Raw genomic sequence first — 22973 nt, 5'->3', positions numbered from 1 at the left:
GACAGGGTGAAGACGGGAGGGGGCGGGGCAGGGTGGGAGAGAAATGGAAAAGTGAAGGACGAGAGAGATAGAAACAAAGTATGAAAAGGGATAGTGAGGGGATGGGGAGGGAGAAGTTAACATAGATGTGTTAGATGAATATATAGTAACAGAGGGTAATCTGTAATAATCACGAGTATAAAGCAACCAGAAGTAAACTGTTACACTAATAAAGCGATATAGACATTTTAAGTAAAAGGAAAAAATGTGGTAATCACAATGAGACCATGTGCATAGAGCCAACAAAGGTAAACGGGTACAGTGGCAAAGGCGTCCGCGTAATAATCACGAGTATCAGGCAACCAGAAGTAAGCTGTTACAATTACAAAGCGATATGGACATTTTAAGTAAAAATAAAAAAATTCAATTGTGGTTATCACAATGAGACCATGTGCATAGAGCCAACAAAGGTAAACGGGTACAGTAGCAAAGGCGTCCGCGTAATAGGAATATATATACAGATTCTATTTATCAAGGTGGATGTCATGGGGGGAAGCAGTAAGTTCTGATTGGGGGATTTTGTGCACAATGATGTTAGTTGCTCACCTTTGAAAGAACTAGCATGAGCAGGATTGTCAATAGAAAAATAGCAGCGATCGACAGAGCTACAACAAGATGCTGCATCTTGCGAGGAGAATCTTGAATCTAGAGATGTAGCCCATAGTCATGGTTCCCTGGTCTCTCAACAAGAAGCTGGGCTTCACAAGGGCAGTCTGCGGCACACAGATCTGTACCGGTGCGAGCATTGGGTGGTCGGTGAGTCTTTTATGGTGGACTTTGTTATCTGGCCACAAACGGAGCGGGCGTAACAATGGCATCGTTCTGGCTTTTTATTTACAGTGCAGAGTTCCCATTTTTCAAGTTGCTGAGCCAGAGGATAATTCAGGTTACAAGACAAATGGTATTCCCCTTTGCCTCCTGTGGAGCAACATGGAGTGCTTTTTTTGCCCACGGCACCAGAGAGGGGCTGTTCAGAATGTGTGGGGAGGAGAGGTGCAGGGGCACAGCAAGCTGATCAGTTCTTTAATGGATTTGTGCCCTTGCTGTGTGAGGCAGCTTGCTGTGGTGAAGTTCGACTGAGGGAGTGTGGTCCTTCCTCATTTTCTGTGATCTACCACTGTAGGAAGGAGCAGTCCTTCAGCAGCATTTGTATTCACTGGAAGGTAGAAATGTGGAAATGGACAGACAAGTTGTGATGTCATTTTAAATACGAAAGTCATGAGATAAAACATTAGCATAGGGCACTGTGGTGGAACTGCTTTCTTGCTACACATGGATCCTAGTTTGAACTGTGCATAAATGCAGTTTTTTTTTATAGTAAACCTATTTTACTTTACAGGTTGATATGGGCAAGAGATAGTGAAGTTCAGGTTTTGTTCAGGGAGGGGGGGTGTTCTCTGCAGTTCATGATAGGTTACACAAAGTAACAGATATTTACACAACATCATCAAAAAGAGGCATCACACCCCATTTCATTCAAAATTTTGATCCGGAACACTAATTGACTTAATGATAAGATCAAAAGAGGGGCAGTCATGCAGTTTGTTAAGAGACAAACTATGGGCATTCTTTTCCTACAAGAAACTCATCTCCTGGGCACCAAATGTAGGTTCCTAGGCCATTACGGATATGACAGGATTCACCATGTAGGGTTTACATCTCTCTCTCTCAGGGTGTAGCAAAAATGATCTACAGGTCCTTCCCCCTCATTGTAGATCAATCCAAGGAAGACCCATAGGGAAGATAGGATTTGGTCACAGGCTTCGTGCACAGTCAAAGATGGTCATCGTTGTGTGTATACTCCCCTCCCACTTTCCTTGACAACACACTGAGAACTCTTACCACTATACTAGCTGACTTACCATCTAGCATGATTTTAATAGGAGGGGACTTCAATGTGGACGTTGCCACATTGAAACGTTAAACCTGAGGGGAGTCGAGAGACAGGGTTATCCATAAGAGGCAGGTAGACGGCTAGTCAGCAGAAATGCAATGAGCACAAAGACTCGCAATCATTCATATTTGATCGTGTATTGGAAGTCTATGTTTTCCATGTAATAAAGTATTTGTCTTTTCTACAGAGAAAAGAGGTGGGCTTAACATTTATCTTATTGAGCTGCTCCAGGGGTGGCATTGAGTAATCCCCGCTGTAGCCTCCCTGAAATGCCTGTGACTGTCCGCCCTTGCTACTACTGAGAGTCAAGTGCAGAAACAGTTGTATTTGTCCCAGTTTGAAGAACCAGAATAGTGCAGGCCCCAGGACAGCAGTGGTAAAAGGACTCAATATCCACGATTATGGCTATGAAGCCCCTATTGGCCCTGTGGACTGCTGAAAGGGGTCTGACAAGGTGTATCCGTTATCTTGCTTGGCAGAGTTACCAACAATGGAGGGGTTAGTCACCTGCTATTTCTTATGGTTCCTGAAATGAGAATTTACCAGGGGATTTGGTGATCCTATTCCTAGTTCCTCTGGTGATTAAAAATTTCCTCCCCGTATTTAGCCCAGAAAGTTCACCAGACTCAGCTAATATTTGCCAACTGGAGATGTTCCTTAGACTTCAACTTTTTCTCAATTCAAAAAGAAAGCGTGAATCGATCAACAAAATAAATGTCAGATGAAAGATTTAGAATAAAAAAAAACTAACTTCTCATTTGTTTGCTTGCAGTTTTTCCTGATGAAACCCGAGCTGACAGGCTTTTTAGTTACATTTTGTTTCTTTACCATATGCTGGTTCATCAAAGACAGTCTCCGAGTCAGTGATATGCAGAAGAAGCATGTATTCATAACAGGCTGTGACAGTGGCTTTGGAAACCTTCTGGCAAGACAACTTGACAAAAAAGGAGTTGGAGTCATTGCTGCATGCCTGACAGAAAAGGGAAGCCAAGACTTACAAGCTTGCTCATCGCCCACACTGAAGACAGTAATACTGAATGTGACAAACCCGCGAAGCATCGACCAGGCTGTGGCATTTGTTGCAGCAGAGACTGGAAATGAAGGTAAAATATGCATTTGTATTTAAATAACACAATTACACAATCTAGTTGGAGAAAATTATCTTAGATAGGCGAAAACAGTCTAAGTTTTATGAACATGCTGAGAATATTTTATTGGACCAACACAAGTAACAGGGGCGTGACACAGGCCCCTACAGCTCCTACAGCAAGGTGACCCACACATGGACATCGATTCACCAAAATGTTAGGGGTAGCAGAAGTGACATCACACACCCTTTGACCTGAATGAAATCACAGGAAGTGAGATAATATGAACTTTGACTGTAAATCTTCCACATAACCGTAAGCCTAAGAACATCACAAAGATTAACATCGCTGAAGTTCTATAACAACTGAATGATTAATAGAAGAAAACAACACAGGCAAATGTGCATTGTAAATATGATCTATATTAGGGTGTCCTCATGTTTACCAAGGGAATAATTACCTGAAAATGTAATGCAGCCTGCATGGAGAAGGGGTAAAGTGTGCATGACTGGTTCATAGGACAGAGTGCATGGTATTTAAAACATAGAACATACGTACTTAAGTTTTACATGTCTTGGTAGTGTTAGTAAGTAAGTTTACTATGCATTATTAATAAAAACTTTTGCATACTCATGACATTATATTCATTCCTTAACATTATTTAGGCATAATATTTTTTTTTAAAAACACAATTAAAGCTGCATGAGGTGCAGGTCACTGGGGATAAAACTTTGAGCTTTCAAGCTAATACTGATATGAATCAGTGGTAGCAGTTTTTTTGTGCAGTCATTCCTTATTATATTCGACCAGTAATGTCATTGTAGTACGAAGATAAAACATTTTAAAAGTGTGTATATAAGAAGACAGTTTTCCTCCTAAGTTTGTGTTCAGTTCTGAAGAAAGGGATTATCAGTCAGTGTATACTAGGATTGTTCTTGTTCCAATATTGCTTCAGTTGTTGTGAGTTGCCCCAGAACTTATCCATCATTGATATGTGGATGCAACGTTCTTCTTGTTAAAGTGGCAATGCATCATGTGTGGACTTATGTGGTGCAATTTCCGCTGTACAATATTGGCCTTTAAAAGAATGGTTTAAAGAAAGTAATAGATAAAAGTCTCTTGTGCAAGCTTGACGGGTAAAGAAGCATTTTGTAATTCTCTAATTGAGTGCGAAGTGCATAGTGTTTAAAGAAAGCAGGAATTGTAGCCGCCTGTTCAGATTCATCATTGGGGTATAAGTCCTTGCCAATTAATCAGGTGTAGCAATGCAGTGTTTTGTCAGTTTTATCAGTTTTCTCGCCTTTTCTTTGATGACAAGGTGAAAATTGGGCCAGTCTCCTGTCTATTGGGGTGAGAAATCGTGTGAAGCGGTGGTTTAATTGCATAGCGGTTGGATCAAAGCAGGCCAGCACCACCTGTCTGCATCATGGTTGAAAATGTGACGGAACAATAAGCGTTGGTCTTTCAGTAGACTTGTACAAGTACTTATTATGTGAAGAAGATCATCCATTCCATTTCCACAGAATAAACAATTGATAGCTCCTTGATTGCTCTTCCAGGGATATAGGTGAGGAAGGTTTGAAGTATGCCTAGGCAGTGTCTTAGGAATTTCTCCTTTACTAGTAGGTTGATGTTGGTAGTTGTTCCCATGTACTTGCAGAAGCCGGTCTGATTTATTGGTATAATATACTTAGTTGTGGTCCATGATGTAAGTTCTTCCAGGATTACTCCTCCATAGTACTTGGCGTCATTGTCAATCAGGGTGACAAGGCGGTAGTTTTTTGCATTGCCCTTATCGACCTGTTTATAAATAGGGGAAATTATTGATCCCTTTCAGGGCTCCAGAATTGTTTCATTCTTCAGTATCTGTTTGTAGAGAGATACCAAGATTTTAGACCAATACAAGGGGTCTCACTTATACAAAATGGGCAGAATCATGTTTTAATTAACGATTTAACTTATTTTAAATATGTATCTTATGGAACAGTTATTGTTTCTGGGATATTTTAGGTGTGGGCTGATAGGTTTGTAGGGGTGCAGTGTGGGAAGTTAATTAATTGAAAAGCAAATATTTATTAATTGATCTGTTTTAATATTAATGATGTAAATTGATTAATTTGTTTTTTGTTTTTAAGATAAATATATGAATTTTATGTTAATTCATATTTTTTTAATTAAGAGTTTAATAATTTTACTGCAGTCATGGGGTCACTCATATATGTAATGTGTTTGAAGTGAAGTATTTTCCCTACTCTTTCTTAGACTGCAGTATGAATAGTAAAATTAGGTTTTTCACAGTTCAACACTTTCCCTAATGTTGTGCTGACTGGACTTGGAATAGTGCATTCCACCCCTCCAAAATCCAACACTTTCCCTACTTATGCACAGACTTGAGTGGGAATAGTAAATTTTAACCCTACAAAGTCCAACACTTTCCCTACTATTGGGCTGTTTGGAGTGGGAATAGTAAATTTCACCCCTTCGAAATCAAACGCTTTCCATACCATTGCATTGTTTGGAGTGTGAATTATAAATGTAACCCCTCCAACGTCCAACACTTTCCCTACAGTGATGTAGACTGGAATGGGAATAGTACATTTCCCCCCTCCAAACTTCAATGCTTTCTCTACTGATGAACTGACTGGAGTAGGAATAGTAAATCTAACTCCTCCAATATGGAACACTTTCCCTAATGGTGCACAGACAGGATTAGGAGTAGTGAACATTACACCTCTGAAATCCAACACTTTCCCTACTGTTGTCCTGACTGGAGTGGAAACAGTAAATCTCTCCCCTCCGAAATCTAATGCTTTCCATACTGTTGCATTGTTTGGAGTGGGTATAGTAAATTCAACCACTCCAAAGGCCAACACTTTCCCTACTGTTGTGTAGACTGGGGTGGGAATAGTATATTTAATATTATTCTACATTTTATAGCATTAATTGTTTGTTTTTTTAAATTATATTATTTGCTTTTATTTTTACATTTATTTTAATGTTTATAGTTTTTTGTAAAAGTGTTTTTTCAACATGTATGTTGAATACATAGATATATGTAAAGTGTAACATAATTAATGCAAGTATGTATTTTACAATATAAGATATTATATTTTAAATGTATTACTACAAATATATATATATATATATATATATATTATCTACTGGCGGTCGCAACATTCTATTGGGAGTATCTTTGGCGCCGGTTGATGAATCTTCGCGAAATTTTCCAAACTTTTGGCCAGCTCTGCTCCGCTCCTTCCCTGAAAGTTTTGCAGTGATCCGTCAAGCGGGGGCCGAGAAAAAAGGGGGGTCCCAAAACACGTTTTCTCCAAGCAATTTCCCATAGGATCTGTTGTCGCAGCTACAGCCCGAACCGCTGAACGGAATGACACCAAATTTGGCAAAGAGGTAGTCCTCAGTTCGGACTCATGCCTTTTGCATATATGGTGTGAATCTGTCCAGTAGTTCCTGAGAAAATTAGGGTAAAAAAGTTAGTGATATCTATGGCCGGGGAGGATCCGCGGACCCTACACGCACCGTAAGCGCACCCTCCCCGAACCGAGCGCGCACCTTCCCGATCGCGCGCTGAATGCTAATTGGCTGTCGAGTGTCCCTCTACATTCGAAACCAGGAACTGTTGGCGGCCATTTTCTGCCTCGGTAGAAGCGAGGCAGAAGATGGAAGGGGAATAAGTATGTAAAACATATAAAGGGGGCAGAGTGGAAATACACTGACCCTCTAGAGGTGCTTAGGGGGTCCCAGATGGACCCCATGGGCCCCCTTTTTAAAAAAAAAAACACGGGGAAATGCGCGCACGGTTCGCGCATCCTATCGCGTTGGATGCACGGATTCTCTCGCGGTGGGTGCGCGGATCCACGGCAACGTTTTTTGAAAAACGACAAGAAATCATTGGTTGTATGACAACTTTCTACACTGAAAGGTAGGGTGTATATTTCAGTTTTTTAAAGGTATGATTGTTATTGGTTAACAAAAACAGATTGTAAGGAACATTATATATGATAAGCTGATATGTTGAAAAGTCAAGCACACTTCCTGTCTTGTGTAGGAACATTGTGTGCTGAACTTGTGACCTGTGAGCTCAGTGCAGTGTTCCATGACCTGTTTCTATGGTAACAGGCAGAAGGCAGATTGGGGGAAGGGTTGAAATGTATTTCAGTTGGAAAGGGTTGAAATGTTTAACCAATAGAAATGTATGTTTGCTTTTGAGTTTATGTGCGAAGGATTGTTATTTGATGTTTACATGTATATGTGTGGAAAATGAAAGGGAAACTTTTTCATTCTTTGCTTTTGCTGAGAGGTGCACAGTGCAGAGATTCTGTAAAAGAAAATATGGTGAGTGATTGATATACTTCTTAATCTACAAAAGAACTTGAAAGATGAGTTATTTAATTGGGAGGGGATGTATGTAGACTATTTTGATTTTAATCAGACTAATGTATTTTTCCTGCTAAAGTATAGGGAGTACTTTTTTTCTCTACAATGTGTGTGCATGTAGAAACCATTCTGTGATAAGCATTTGTGTTTTTCATGTGTTTGTAAACAGGTAACTTTGCAGTTTTTATATTTTGGTAGAATTAGAAACCAGTCATTGTTTATGAATTTGTGAAATGAGTTATGTTATGTTTCTATACTAAAATGTAGTAATACTTCTAGATGAAGAAATGTGTTTTGGTATAGTGCAAGGGATAGTGTTGTTTGTTGTTTGTTGTTGATTTGGTAACATCCTGTATTTGCTGACAGATAACTGTTTTAACTTGTCATGTTGTGAAGTTTTAGTAGCATTAGAAGACAGTTATAGCTTATGATTTTATTAAATGAGTCAGGCTTTGAAAGAAAAGTGCAGTCCTGAAATATGTAGATTGTGTGCAGTTCCCTTACTAGTTGCACTGTAGTGAATGAGTTTTGGTAAACTCCTAGGGATAGTGGTGCATGTCTAGAATCACAGTGTGAGTTAGTGTGTATTTGGGATCAGTGTGAGAGAAGCATTTGGTGATATCGTGTATTTGCTTACAGATAACTTTTTTAAAACCTGTCATGTTGTGAAGTTTTAGTAGCATTAGAATCCAGTCTTTGCTTATGCGTTGATTAAATGAGTCATGCTTTGACACTGATGTGCTATACTTAAATATGTAGATTGTGTTCAGTACCATTAACTCTTCCAGACTAGTGAATGAGTTTTGGTAAACTCCTAGGATAGTGTTGATTGTCTAAAATCACACTGTGAGTCTGTGTGCATTTGGGTAAGGATTGTGAGAGAAGCATTTGGTAACATTGTGTATTTGCTGACAGATAACTGTTTTAAAACCAGTCAGGTTGTCAAGTTTTAGTAGCATTAGAAGACAGTTATGGCTTATGCTTTCATTAAATGAGTCAGGCATTGACAGTAAATTGCAGTCGTGAAATATGTAGATTGTGTGCAGTTCCCTTACCACTTGCACTGTAGTGAATGAGTTTTGGTACGCTCATAGGGATAGTGGTGCTTGTCTAGAATCACACTGTGAGTTAGTGTGTATTTGGGATCAGTGTGAGAGAATCATTTGGTAACATCATGTATTTGATGACAGATAACTGTTTTAAAATCTGTCATGTTGTGAAGTTTTAGTTGCATTATAATCCAGTCTTTGCTTATATGTTGATTAAATGAGTCATGCTTTGACACTGATGTGCTGTACTTAAATATGTAGATTGTGTGCAGTCCCCTTACCCCTTCCACAGTAGTGAATGAGTTTTGGTAAAGTCCTAGGATAGTGTTGATTGTCTAAAATCACACTGTGAGTCTGTGTGCATTTGGGTAAGGATTGTGAGTGAAGCATTTGGTAACATCGTGTATTTACTGACAGATAACTGTTTTAAAAGCTGTCATGTCAAGTTTTAGTAGCATTAGAAGCCAGTCCTTGCTTATGCGTTGATTATATTAGTCAGGCATTGACATTAAAGTGTAGTCGTGAAATATGTAGAATGTGTGCAGTTCCTTTACCACTTCCACTGTAGTGAATGAGTTTTGGTAAACTCCTAGGGATAGTGTTGTTTGTCTACAATCACACTGTGAGTCTGTGTGCATTTGGGAACCACTGTGAGAGAAGTGTTTGGTAACATCGTGTATTTGCTGACAGATAAGTGTTGTAAAACATGTCATGTTGTCAAGTTTTAGTAGCATTAGAAGACAGTTATGGCTTATGCTTTCATTATATGAGTCAGGGATTGACAGTAAATTGCAGTTGTGAAATATGTAGATTGTGTGCAGTTCCCTTACCACTTGCACTGTAGTGAATGAGTTTTGGTAAACTGATAGGGATAGTGGTGCTTGTCTAGAATCACACTGTGAGTTAGTGTGTATTTGGGATCACTGTGAGAGAAGCATTTGGTAACATCATGTATTTGCTGACAGATAACTGTTTTAAAACCTGTCATGTTGTGAAGTTTTAGTAGGATTAGAATCCATTCTTTGCTTATGCGTTGATTAAATGAGTCATGCTTTGACACTGATGTGGTGCACTTAAATATGTAGATTGTGTGCAGTACCATTAACTCTTCCAGAGTAGTGAATGAGTTTTGGTAAACTCCTAGGATAGTGTTGCTTGTCTAAAATCACACTGTGAGTCTGTGTGCATTTGGGTAAGGATTGTGAGAGAATGTGACATCCATGTGACATCACTGATGATGTCACATGGATGACATCATCAGTGATGTCATCAGTGATGTCATTTGAGATGTCATCAGTGATGTCATCAGTGATGTCACTGACCATGTCATGAGTGATGTAATATGTGACGTCATCAGCAGTGCATTGCGGGGGCGCGAGTTATAGTTAGCTGAACTAACTATAACAGGGGAATTTCTAGGGTTTTGTACGAGGGAAATGTCCAGCTAACTATAACACCCCTGAAACCTATTGTTTTTTCAGTGAATATATATATATATATATATATATATATATATATATATATATATAGATATATATATATATATCATACAAACGAGGTTGCCCCCAGGTGAATTGCACTCATCGTCGGTCTCCTTCATCAAGAAAGCCTCCGCCCTCATCAGAGGCATCCTGTGGTAAAGTTGACAAATGCACTAACGGATACATAGTCCATCTTTTATTTCAATAATCCTCGAATGAGACCGACGATGAGTGCAATTCACCTGGGGGCAACCTCGTTTGTATGATATATATATATATATATATATATATATATATATATATATATATATATATATATATATATATATATATTACCTACTGGCGGTCGCCAGTAGGTAGTTATAGTTAGGACCCCTTTTCCATAGGAAAACCTCAACATTCTATTTTGAATAACTTTGGCGCCGGTCGATGAATCCTCGCGAATTTCTCAAAATAGGTGGGGCGCTACGCTCCGCTCCTACCCTGAAAGTCTCGGGGGGATCCGTCAAGCGGGGGCTGAGATAAAAGGGGGGTCCCAAAACGCGTTTTCCCCATGCATTTTTCCATAGGACCTTTAGAACGAGCTACAGCCCGAACGGCTGAACAGAATTACTCGTAATTTGGCAGAGAGGTAGTCCCTAGGTCAAGGAAGTGCCTTTTGTAGGTTTGGTGTAAATCTGTTCAGTAGATTCTGAGAAAATAGCCTTTAAATCAATATATATATCTGAGCCCGCTTACGGTACGCTTACCGTACGCTTACCGTAAGCGTACGGTGGCGTGCGCGAGCGCGATTCTGATTGGCTCTTAGATCTTAGTAAACATTCGAATCGGCCGAAACCAGGAAGCGGCGGCCGCCATTTTGTGTATTTCACTCAGAAAAAAAAGAGTGAAAACAAGAAAAGGGGGCAATGAGGAGAGTTACAGACCCCCTTACATTTGTGAGGGGGTCAAAGAAGGACTGTAAAGTACAAAGAAAACATTTATTGATTTTAAAAAAAATCACGGGGTACGCGTACGGTAAGCTTACGGTAAGCGTACGGTAGAAAAAACAAAAAAAAAAAAAAGAGAATCAGATTTAAGTGTTTAGATATTAGGGGGCTCTAAAAAGAGCCGTTGTGTTTATGAAATGATTTTTTAGTGGTACCTACAAGTAAGTACCGATGCAGAGTCTAAGGTTCAAGAGGAAGACTCTGTTCCCTTCATCATTGAAGTGCACACCATCTCCTCTATAAATGTCTTGCATGTCATAACGCAAGTTGTTGTGGTAAATGGCACCCATACCATAGTCACGGAGGAAAGCAGAAACAGATTTGTTGACGTGCTTTCTTGCTTTGTCATCGCACCGCGTGCCCACCGTGCGTGCATGGCACTAACTGCGTAAAGTGGGCGCGCGGTGCGCGAAGCGCACCGCGTGCTCACTGTGCGCGCACGGTGTGCGAAGCGCACCGTGCGCGCACGGAACGAACTGCGTTAAGTGGGCGCGCACGCCACGAATGGCATAAAGTAACTTAGCATTTAAAAAACCGTACAAATTCACTGAAAAAACCATAGGTTTCACACACGTTATAGTTAGGAATTAGCATTTAAAAAACCTTGCAAATTCACTGAAAAAACCATAGGTTTCACACGTTATAGTTAGCGGAAATTTTACTGATAAAAAACCAGTGAAATTCCCCCGTTATAGTTAGTGCAGGCAACTATAACTTACGCGACCGCAATCTTCTGCTGATGACATATGTGTCTTTATGAAAAAAAAATATTTGTAATATATGTATAGCTAAAAATGTATGGAAGAAGACATGGGCAAATAAGTGTCTAAATACAGTATTAGCATCAGCAGAGGATTGCGGTCGCGTAAGTTATAGTTGCCTGCACTAACTATAACGGGGGAATTTCACTGGTTTTTTATCAGTAAAATTTCCGCTAACTATAACATGTGTGAAACCTATGGTTTTTTCAGTGAATATATATATATATATATACATCTAAAATATTTAAAAACTCATATAATCTATAGTAAATATTTTTATTAATTAAGTTACTATATCACTATGCGATTGGATTTAAGCTAGCTGGGCTGATGAGGAGTGATACCACAAAAAAAGTAATAGGATGCTTGCTTAGGATGATTGTTTCCGGTCCAGGAGGACCCGGCATGGCAGTTAGGTCTGGACTGTTCCCATGGGGAGAAGGGTTGCGACTGATTTGCATATGACTGAGTCCAAACTGGAATGGCATGGTGAGCAAAACAAACTGTTAATTTAGGCCCAGATCTCTGCACTGGGGTGGGTGTTTGGCAATGGTCAGCAGTCCGTCCATCATCTTTTTGTGTTGATATATGTATATATATATATATATATATATATACACATATATATATATTATATATATTCACTGAAAAAACCATAGGTTTCAGACATGTTATAGTTAGTTGGACATTTGACTCATATAAAACCAGAGAAATTTCCCCGTTATAGTTAGTTGAGCTAACTATAACTCATGCGCTCGCAATGCACTGGTGATGACGTCACATATTACATCACTCTTGACATGGTCAGTGACATCACCCATGACATCACTGATGACATCTCAAATGACATCACTGATGACATCATCCAGTAAATGTGTGTTTCTGTAAAGTTAAAATATTTTTCATATATATCTATGCCAAGGTCTATTGAAGAATGAGTGGATGTAGAAGTGCCTGAATGGATTAAATAGTAGATGCATTACTGACTGCATAAGTCACCGATTGAACGTATGTTACTAAATGCATGGGTTAGTGACTAAACTGTGTGAATGTCTACATTAGTCTCTCAGTTGGTGTGTAAGCAGATGCATGGGTTGGTGAGTAGCTACATCAGTATCTTTATGGGTTATTGATTGATTGTATGAGAATCTTTATGGGTGTCTGAGTGTCTATGTGGGTGGGGGGTGTCTGACTCTGTGCATACATGTCTGAATGGCTGATTTACTGGTTGTATAGATTCAAAAGTGCATCTCGGAAGGGCTGTATGGGTAGCTGACTGTGTGTACAGGTGTGTTGATTAGTGAATTGATGTCTCAGTTGTATCTATGTGAGTAACTAGATATGTTTTAGACAGTATATGTGAGTGTTGGGGTGTATAATTGACTATATGTGAGAGAGAGTGATTGCAAGAGTGTCTACATACATGAATGTGTACTTGTATTAGTGATTGTATAAGAGAGTAAGTATCTGTTAGTATCTATATAAATAAGGGAGGTGGTGTGTGTGTATAAATAAGTTAGGTGGTGTGTATATATCTGCATAGGTGAGTACATGGGTGTGCGCTTGATTTTTGGCATGACTGATTAGATGTGTGAGTAACTCTGTGGATCAGTAGCACTGTGTGAATGTATGTATAGGTGTATGAGTGGATATTATACTGAGGTAATGATGAGTGACAGCATGTATGAGTGACTGTATGAGTGTATGTCTACCTCACAATATATAGATAGGAATCAGTGTATGGGTATCTAGTATCTGGTATTGATGTGTCTATCGTTTCGAAAATGGTAGTCTGTATTTTAGAGTACGCGTATCAAAAGTTATATTAGTGTGTGAGGAGTTGTGTCAGACTATCACGTGGATGATGTCATCAGTGATGTCATTTGAGATGTCATCAGTGATGTCATGAGTGATGTCACTGACCATGTCATGTGTGATGTAATATGTGACGTCATCACCAGTGCATTGCGGGCGTGCAAGTTATAGTTAGATCAACTAACTATAAGGGGCGAATTTCTCTGGTTTTATATGAGTCAAATGTCCAACTAACTATAACATGTCTGAAACCTATGTTTTTTTCAGTGAATTTCTAAGGTTTTTTAAATGCTAAATTCTAACTATAACGTGCCTGAAACCTATGGTTTTTTCAGTGAATTTCAAAGGTTTTTTAAATGCTAAAATCTAAATATAACGTGCCTGAAACCTATGTTTTTTTCAGTGAATTTCTAAGGTTTTTTAAATGCTAATTTCTAACTATAACGTGCCTGAAACCTATGTTTTTTTCAGTAAATTTCAAAGGTTTTTTAAATGCTAAAATCTAAATATAACGTGCCTGAAACCTATGGTTTTTTCAGTGAATTTTAAAGGTTTTTTAAATGCTAATTTCTCACTATAACGTGCCTGAAACCTATGGTTTTTTCAGTGAATTTCAAAGGTTTTTTAAATGCTAATTTCTATCTATAACGTGCCTGAAACCTATTTTTTTCAGTGAATTTCAATGTTTTTTTAATGCTAACTTCTAATTATAATGTTCATTTAACTTATAGTTTTTTCCGACACCCAAGAAGGACACAACACCCACTGACACAACCCTTAGGACCTCCCCCCCGTACAACCCTACTACCACCAAGGCAGTGCAGAACAGGACAGCGAACCCTTCCAAAAACGGCATGGTCCCATAGCCATATAATAGCTCAATGTTGGGAAATGTGGCAGTCATTTTTTAAGTAAATTTGAATTTTTTTTTAAATGCCAATTTCTAACTTTAATGTTCTTGAGACCTATGTTTTTTGTGAATTTCAAAGGTTATTTAAATACTCATTTTTAATTATAATGTTCATAAAACCTATGTTTTTCTCAATAATTTTGAAAAAAAATGTGATATTTTGTAACTTTAATATCCTAAAAATTGTTTTTGTATTTTTTCTATTTATTATTTAATGTCTTCTTGTTTTTTAAATTTTAAACAACTACATACAGTATGAAATGGAGCCCAGCCCAGAGCCACATCTGAAGACCAACACATGTCATAGACCTACTGACCAAGTAGCTCCAACACCCAAGAACGCCACAACACCCACCACCACCCCCAGGACCCCCCCACCACCGAACCAGCGCAGAACAAGACAGCGAACTTTCCAAAAACAGCATGGCCCCTCAGCCACACAATAGCTGAATATTGGGACAGGTGTGAACAAACTATATGTGAAGGAAGCAATTCACCCATGAATAACAATGCAAAGTGTAGCGGTGATGCACTGTCCACATCTCAGTATGCAGAACACACACCTCTCCATGTGCACAAATACTACTGGTGCTTGTAGTGTTGTGGACAGTGGACCCAACCATGTTACGTCAAACACTAGGGACAATCTCAGTCATGTAGCTGTATCGTCCCCCCTGTAAGCATAAGCGTAACCGGAGTGGGCTGGTCCGACGTATGCCACTTCAGCATAGGAGTGTGAATAAATAGGCCGGGGCTCTGGGTGTGGTTCACTTGTGAACTGTGAAGACAAACGACTGTGCCAGAGCAGCATGCCTCACCCTGCCACGAGGCTGCCGCCTTGACCGCGGGTCTCCTCGACACAGGCCCCCTGCGAACCCAGCGGCACAGCAACGCAAACATATGTCTGTACAGACTACTGCCTTCGATCTACACTGCGGACAGCAGGCATCACAATTCACATGGAGTAGCGATTGCACATGACGCAGTCCAGTATTCGAGATACATTGCTCCCAGTGCGGCCCTCTCGGACCACGCATCATGGCAGGGTGCGCACACGCTGAGCGCCAAAGGTACCACTAACTCAGTGCACCACAAGTCATCGACACGTGGCCTTACTGAGGCAGAATTCAATAGACAAAAGACATTTCTTCGAGTGCTGCCCCCTGGACCACTCATCATCGCAGGGTACGTACACGCTGAGCGCCAAAGGTACTACTAACTCAGTGCACCATAAGTCATCGCAAGGAAGAGTGAACAGTTTTATGGCAGCAGTGAGGCATACTAGCACTCAAAAATCCCCCAATAAAACTTATAATATAAAAAGAACAGAAGAATCGAAGTACATTAATGATTCCAGTAATTTTGAAAATGTGGAATGCAAATATGGACATACAATATGTTGCAGATAACTCAATTACTGTTCCTCGCATACTATCCAAATAGAAGTCCTACTATCCAAATAGAAGTACATACCTCGAAAACATGTCTATATGAAATACTGCAACATTATAGTTTTAGAAAAAATGTTACAGAAAAAATAAACGAAGGGAAATATGCTGTAATTGAATCTGAGGGATGTTTCTTAAAGGATGCCAAAGGAAATTTGATTAATCACAGGAAATTAAGTTGTGATACTCCAGATAAGAGAGAATTTTTCTATTTAGCTCTTCTGCAACTCTTCAAACCTTGCAGGACTGAAATGGAATTACTTGGAGATTTTGACTGCTATGAAGATTCTTTCAAAGCATGTAAAGAAATTGCTACCAGTGAGGCCCGCCCAGACCACGCATCATCGCAGGGTGCGCACACGCTGAGTGCTTCAGGTGCCACTAACTCACTGCACCACAAGACATCGCCACGTGGACTTTTTAAGGCAGAATTCAGTAGGCAAAGGACATTTCTACCAGTGCAGCCCGCTCGGACGACGCATCATCGCAGGGTGCACACACGCTGAGTGCTTCAGGTGCCACTAACTCAGTGCACCACAAGTCAATGCCACGTGGCCTTATTGAGGCAGAATTGAATAGACACAAGACATTGGTCCAAGAGCGCCCCCCCCGGACCACGCACCATCGCAGGGTACATACACGCTCAGCGACAAAGGTACTTCTAACTCACTGCACCACAAGTCATCGCCATGTGGCCTTATTGAGGCAGAATTCAACGCAAGCCGCAACACATGGTGCCACTAACCCTGTTAAACACAAGCCGGTGACATGCGGTGCCACTAACCCTGTTGAACACAAGTCGCGACACTTGGTGCCACTAACCCTGTTCAACACAAGCCGCAACACGTGGTGCCACTATCCCTGTTCAACAGAAGCCGGTGACACGTGGTGCCACTAACCCTGTTCAACACAAGCCGATCCCACATGTGGAACTGTGTCCTGAGTCCTGAATGGTAGTGACCCCAAGTCCGTGGCAGCGACCACAGCACCAGACTCCCTTTGATCAGTTAGGAATATTTCCATATGCAAGGCCAGCAACACTTGGTGCCACTAACCCTGTACAACACAAGGCGTGACACGTGGTGCCACTAACCCTGTTCAACACAAGCCGATCCCACATGTGGAACTGTGTCCTGAGTCCTGAATGGCAGTGATCCCAAGTCCGTGGCAGCGACCACTGCACCAGACACCCTTTGATCAGTTAGGAATATTTCCATATACAAGGCTGGCGACACGTGGTGCCACTAACCCTGTACAACAGAAGCCGGCAACACGTGGTGCCACTAACCCTGTTCAACACAAGCCGATCTCACATGTGGAACTGTGTCCTGAGTCCTGAATGGCAGTGACCCCAAGTCCGTGGCAGCGACCACAGCACCAGACTCCCTTTGTTCAGTTAGGAATATTTCCATATGCAAGGTCAGCGACACGTGGTGCCACTAACCCTGTGCAACACAAGGCTATTTGTCAAATAGACAACAGGTGGTAACCATGGCGCCATTCGCCTCCCCAAAGTCTCTGGTCCGCTATGGAGTGCCTCAGGGCTCGGCAATAAGTCCAATCCTCTTTAATGTCTATCTACGCCCTCTGATCCCCATTATAAAATCGCATGGGATCGACCTGGTGAATTATGCCGACGACACCCTACTGGTGTTTTCCCTGGAAGGGAAGCACGCGGTGTCTATGGACACCTTTCAGGAGTGGATGTGCCAGGAGTCGGATTGGCTGAAGGCTAACTCCTTGCAGTTCAATGGGGGGAAGACAGAGCTGCTGTACTACTCTGCAGGAAGAATGTCCAAACCCCTATCATGTGAGTTCAGGCTTAGGCCGGAGGACGATCCCCTTGTGGCAACAAAAACGGTTCGCAACCTGGGTGTTATGGTGGATGAGGACCTTCAGATGCAATCTCAGGCCAATAAAACAATCAGCATCTGCTTCATCCTGCTAAGAGCTCTTCGGCAGATTCTACCTCTTCTACCCAGCGAGGCTAGACCCCTGGTGATTAGAAGCATAATCCTGAGTAGACTGGACTATTGCAATTCACTGTATTTGGGTGCCCCTCCGTACATCTTGCATGGGCTGCAAAGAGTCAAGTCCATGGCAGCCAAATTAGCTCTTAATAGACAGCATAGCTCTTCTGCTACCCTGGCCCTGAGGGACCTCCACTGACTGTCTCTATGCATGGTATATAGAGCACTACATAACATAGGCCCGATAGCCCTGCAAGAGAGATTCTCCTGTACAAGCCCAAAAGACTTCTTCGATCTACTATTCAAAGCCTGGTATCCATTGCCAGAGTCAAGTTGGACAGGATGGGAAGCAGGGCTTTTGGTACAGCAGCATCATGTCTCTGGAATGAGTTACCTCAAAACATTAGACAAGCAGACTCCCTGATGGGTTTCAGGAAGAGTCTCAAGACCTGGCTATTTGCCAGGAATAGGAAGTAATACACCTGATTAATAGTTCAGCCGGTTCTCGTTGACCTAATCCATCGTGGTCTCCAAGCGCCAGGATACCCGTTGGGTGACAGCCGCGCTATACAAGAATCCTATACAAGAATCCTATACAATACAATATACAAGGCGTGACAAGTAGTGCCACTAACCCTGTTCAACACAAGCCGATCCCACATGTGGAACTGTGTCCTGAGTCCTGAATGGCAGAGACCCCAACTTCGTGGCAGCGACCACAGCACCAGACTCCCTTCGATTAGTGACGCGTATTTGCATATGTAAGGCCGGCGGCACATGGTGCCACTGAACCTAAACTACGCAGGCCAGTGGGGCCACCAACCTATGCATGTGGCTGTGGACCTTTGCTCACCGCTTCCTCTGGCCTACACTGCGGTCAGCAGGGCTCACAATTCAGATACAGTTGCGATTGCAGAAGATGCAGTAGGCAAGAGACATTGCTCCCAGTGCGGCCCGTCCGCACCAAGCAGCATCACAGGCTCATACACTTCGACAGTGTATTCTATACCTATTTCATCTATTCATGATATGCCTACACTGCGGTAAGTAGGGCTCAAAATTCAAATTAAATGTTGATTAATTAATTACAGAGTCCACTAGGCAAGTAACTATCACAGGCTTAAAACCTACATAATATCCTTTTAGTATCCTTGCTTCAAGAACTTTTTTTATATCAATTATAGCTTTAGTACATTCACCAAAATCACTTTCAAGTGCAAGCAAACACTCAATAACAGTCTACACTGCGGGCAGCAGAGCTCGCAATTCGAATTTTTGACACGTAGTGCCACTGACCCTGTTCAACACAAGCCGCGACACGTGGTGCCACTAACCCAGTTCAACACAAGCCGATCCCACATGTGGAACTGTGTCCTGAGTCCTGAATGGCAGTGACCCCAACTTCGTGACAGCAACCACAGCAGAAGACTCCCTTTGATCAGTCAGGCATATTTCCATATGCAAGGCCGGCGACAAGTGGTGCCACTAACCCTGTACAACACAAGGCGCAACACATGGTGCCACTAACCCTGTTCAATAAAAGCCGATCCCACATGTAGAACTGAGTCCTGAGTCCTGAATGACAGTAACCCCAACTTCGTGGCACCGACCACAGCACCGGACTCCCTTCAGTTTTATTTGTTGTTGTTTTGTTTAAATAAAGGGCCATATGTAGATAGCTAAATACCGGTCGGTAACGGCCGAAAATCGGTAATTTTCCCGTTACCGACCGGTATTTAGCCCTTTCCAATGTAGGAGGCAGGTTTTAAGGATTCGGTAATTTACCGAATCGGTATTTTAAGAAATCGGTAAAATACCGATTCGGTAAATTACCGAATCCTCAAATCCTATGTAGGGAGCACTCAAATGAGTGCTTTTTTGTTTCAAGGATTCGTTATTTACCACCAACTACAGGTTTTTTTTTTTTTTTTTTAAACTTTTTATTTAGTTTTGAAAAACATAACAATGCGAGAAAATCGGCTGTGCAGACTTTTAGGAACAAGTGCGGAGATACATCATTACACTCCCCCCTCATATACAAACAGCAGTTCAACATCATGGCAGCAGACCATAGAAAGACCCCCCATCCAGAGCCCACCCGTCTCATCCGCTCGTGTCCACTAAAGGGGAATGACGCAGTCAGGACACACCAACCATGTGCAGCGGGCACCCCCATCTTCGGCTCAGCTCCCCCAATGCAGCCCGCCCCGAGAGCGCACATCCCCCCAATACCCAACAGGGAGGACTACCAGAGCTACCCCACTCCCGTAGGCACTATTCCGGAACTGGGTCGCGGTGGGGAAGAGCTCGGGAGGCCAGCGATATAGGACTTGTAGGGGCCCCAGATATCTTTGGGACGCGCCACTGCAGGGAGGAGACTGGCGTAGATCTCGCTATTTGTGCTGCAATAAGCCATAGACGTGAGCCATGTCCCGGCCGTGGGGGCCGTTCTACCGCCCCAATGTTTTGCCACCTCACGCTTGGCGAGTAGCAGGCCCAGGGAGGCTAGCCTGTGGACGTTCTTGGGGAAGTTCACTGTGTAGCCCAATAACGCAACCTCCGGAGTGGGAACCAGCGTGAGCTCCAACATAACGCCAAGGATCTCATGTATCTGCGTCCAGTATGATTGCAGTCTGGGGCACGTCCAGGACAGATGTGCAAAGTCAGCGTGTGGTGCAGCGCATTTCCAACATGTGTGCGGGCGCGCAGGGTCAATGGCGTGGAGCCTAGCTGGGGTCATGTAGCAGCGGCGAAGAAATTTATAATGGAGGAGCTTATGTCGACTATTGAGCGATATCGCGTTAGTGACTTTGCAACAAGCGGTCCATTGGTCATCTGTGATCGGCCTACCCAAATCTGCCTCCCAGGCCGCTCTCAATCGGCCATCCTCACATGGAACCAGCGCCGCGCATGCCTTATAAAGCTTAGAAACCATATGGGTACCCGAGTCCTTGTCAATGAGGAGAGTTAGAGGCTCGAAGGATGCTGGCTCGAGAGGGAATCCCGCAATGTCTGAACGAGCTGCACAATAAAGCCGGCGCAGGACAAATTTGTCCATGAACGTGGCCTCACTGAAGCGCTCCTCCTCCGAGACCGAAAATATGTGGCCCCCAGGGTAGAGGTCTCCGATCTTAGTAAGGTGAAACTTGGTCAAAGTACGCTGAACCAGCGCCTCCCCCGTGCCGGACAGCAATCCGGGGTTGGGAAGTGGAAGAGAAGAGGAGTAGAGGAGAGGCTGGGCTAGATAGTGAGTAAGACGATGCCACGCCCAGCTTGTGGTGGACACCGTTTGAATATCAACTGGGTCCCGGGGAACCCCCTTTGGCAACACAGCCGCCAAACGGCCCGGGAGAACGAAATCCGCCTCGGGACGCAGGAACGGAATACGAGCGTCAGGGTGGTACCAGGCATAGGCGTGCGCACATTGCGCAACCAGATAGTACAAATACAGATCCGGTACCCCGAGGCCGCCCCTATCAGGAGGGAGCGTGAGGGTCTTCCAACCGATCCGGGGGTGCTTCCCGCCCCATACCAGCCTGATCAGCTGGGATCGCAGCGCGGAGAAGAAGGCCCGGGTGATAGGGACAGGGATATTATTGAAGAGGTATAAAAATCTAGGGAGAACTATCATTTTTATGATTGCAATTCTGGCCGACATGGACAGTGGGAGCCTCAACCATCCCTCCACCTGTGTCTCCAGCCTGTCCAAAGCGCGGCCATAGTTGAGGCGGATAAGTTCGTCCGTGTTAAGATGGATCTGTATGCCCAGGTACCGAACCGAGTCAGAGCACCACTCCAACGGGTACTCGCACTGCCATGGGGAGGTGCTGCTGGTTAATGGGAAGATTACGGACTTATGCCAGTTGATGCCCAGCCCGGAGTGTGCGCCGAAACGAAGAATCTCCCGTATCAGGGGGGCTAGGTTGACCTGCGGTTCTCTTACATACAGTATGGTGTCATCTGCGTAGAGGGACGCAAGCAAGGGACCCGTCCGGAACTGGAGACCCCTGTGGAGATGGCGCTCCTGGAAATGTCGGATCAAGGGGTCCATGGCCAAAATGAACAGTAGCGGTGAGAGTGGACAGCCCTGCCGCGTACCACGCGTTAAAGAGAAGGGACAGGACAGCGTGCCATTGATACGCAATCGGGCCGTGGGGCGGCTATACAAAAGCCGCGTGGTTACCACCAACTACAGGTTGGTGGTAAATACTGAATACCTGTTAAAAAGCACTTTTGTGCTTTTCTAGATATGCCATGTGGCAGACATACATGCCCTTAGGGCATGTATGTGCGCCACATGTGCACACATGCACGATTCAGGGGTGCAACAGGGTGTCAATGTGACACCCTGCCACCCTTGCATCTGCTCCCCCTATTACCGAATCGGTATTTACCGAATCGGTAATAGTCAATGGCTTCCTATTCATTCCTATGGGCCTCCAGGCCCATAGGAATGAATAGGAAGGTATTCCTTATTACCGATTCGGTTAATACTGAATCAGTAATACCGAATATTACCGAATCGGTAAAATTTACCGATTTTTTACCTACATTATATTTACTGATTTATAAATACCGAATCTGTAAAATTCGGTATTTACGAATCGGTAAATATAAATTACCTACATATGGCCCAAAATGTTTTATATGTAAATCTATACATGACTAAGATTCTTGTTTGTCCAACCGCACAGGGACAATTCTGGGCCCAAGAAGGTTGTTGGGGGTATGTTGGTAATGTGGGAAGAGGGTGCGTTACCTGCTGATGTGGGGAGAGGCAGCGTGAAAGGGGTATCTCTCACAGAAAGAACTCCGGTATGTTTACAGAGATGCCTCGGACAGATGCCAGTTGACGGACTGAATCACAAAATGGCTTTTCAATGCTTATGTAGTGTGACTTGTGAACAGTTCGCACCCATGCTCGCAGAGGGAAAACTGCGGCCCGTCTGCTCGACTCACAGACGCAGTACTACGAGCCGTCCACTCCCTAAGGAACAGCAGCGCAGTAGCTCGCAGAAATACAGGCACAGCAGCGTACTAGCTCGCGAAGGTAGAGAGCTGCGAGCCGACGGACTGGCTTCTATCGCTATTGCTGCGAAGTGGTGATGTTGGGAAGAGAGAGCGTGAAAGGGTT

At 42.9% G+C, this 22973-nt stretch overlaps 1 protein-coding gene across 1 annotated transcript in view; it reads left to right on the top strand.

Annotated features, from left to right (window-relative positions):
- The window catches only part of LOC146861227 (retinol dehydrogenase 7-like), a 269548-nt gene that overhangs the window by 141871 nt on the left and 104704 nt on the right, over positions 1–22973 (top strand). The window contains exon 4 of the mRNA XM_085645361.1: positions 2706–3036. Within this exon, the coding sequence (XP_085501487.1) occupies positions 2706–3036 (331 nt within the window). The remainder of the gene's footprint in view (positions 1–2705; positions 3037–22973) is intronic.

Source organism: Triturus cristatus, chromosome 3_1, assembly GCF_964204655.1.
Source record: "Triturus cristatus chromosome 3_1, aTriCri1.1, whole genome shotgun sequence".
NCBI lineage: Eukaryota > Metazoa > Chordata > Amphibia > Caudata > Salamandridae > Triturus > Triturus cristatus.
Note: the sequence above shows the minus strand (reverse complement) of the source record. Positions and strands in the feature narration are given on the sequence as shown.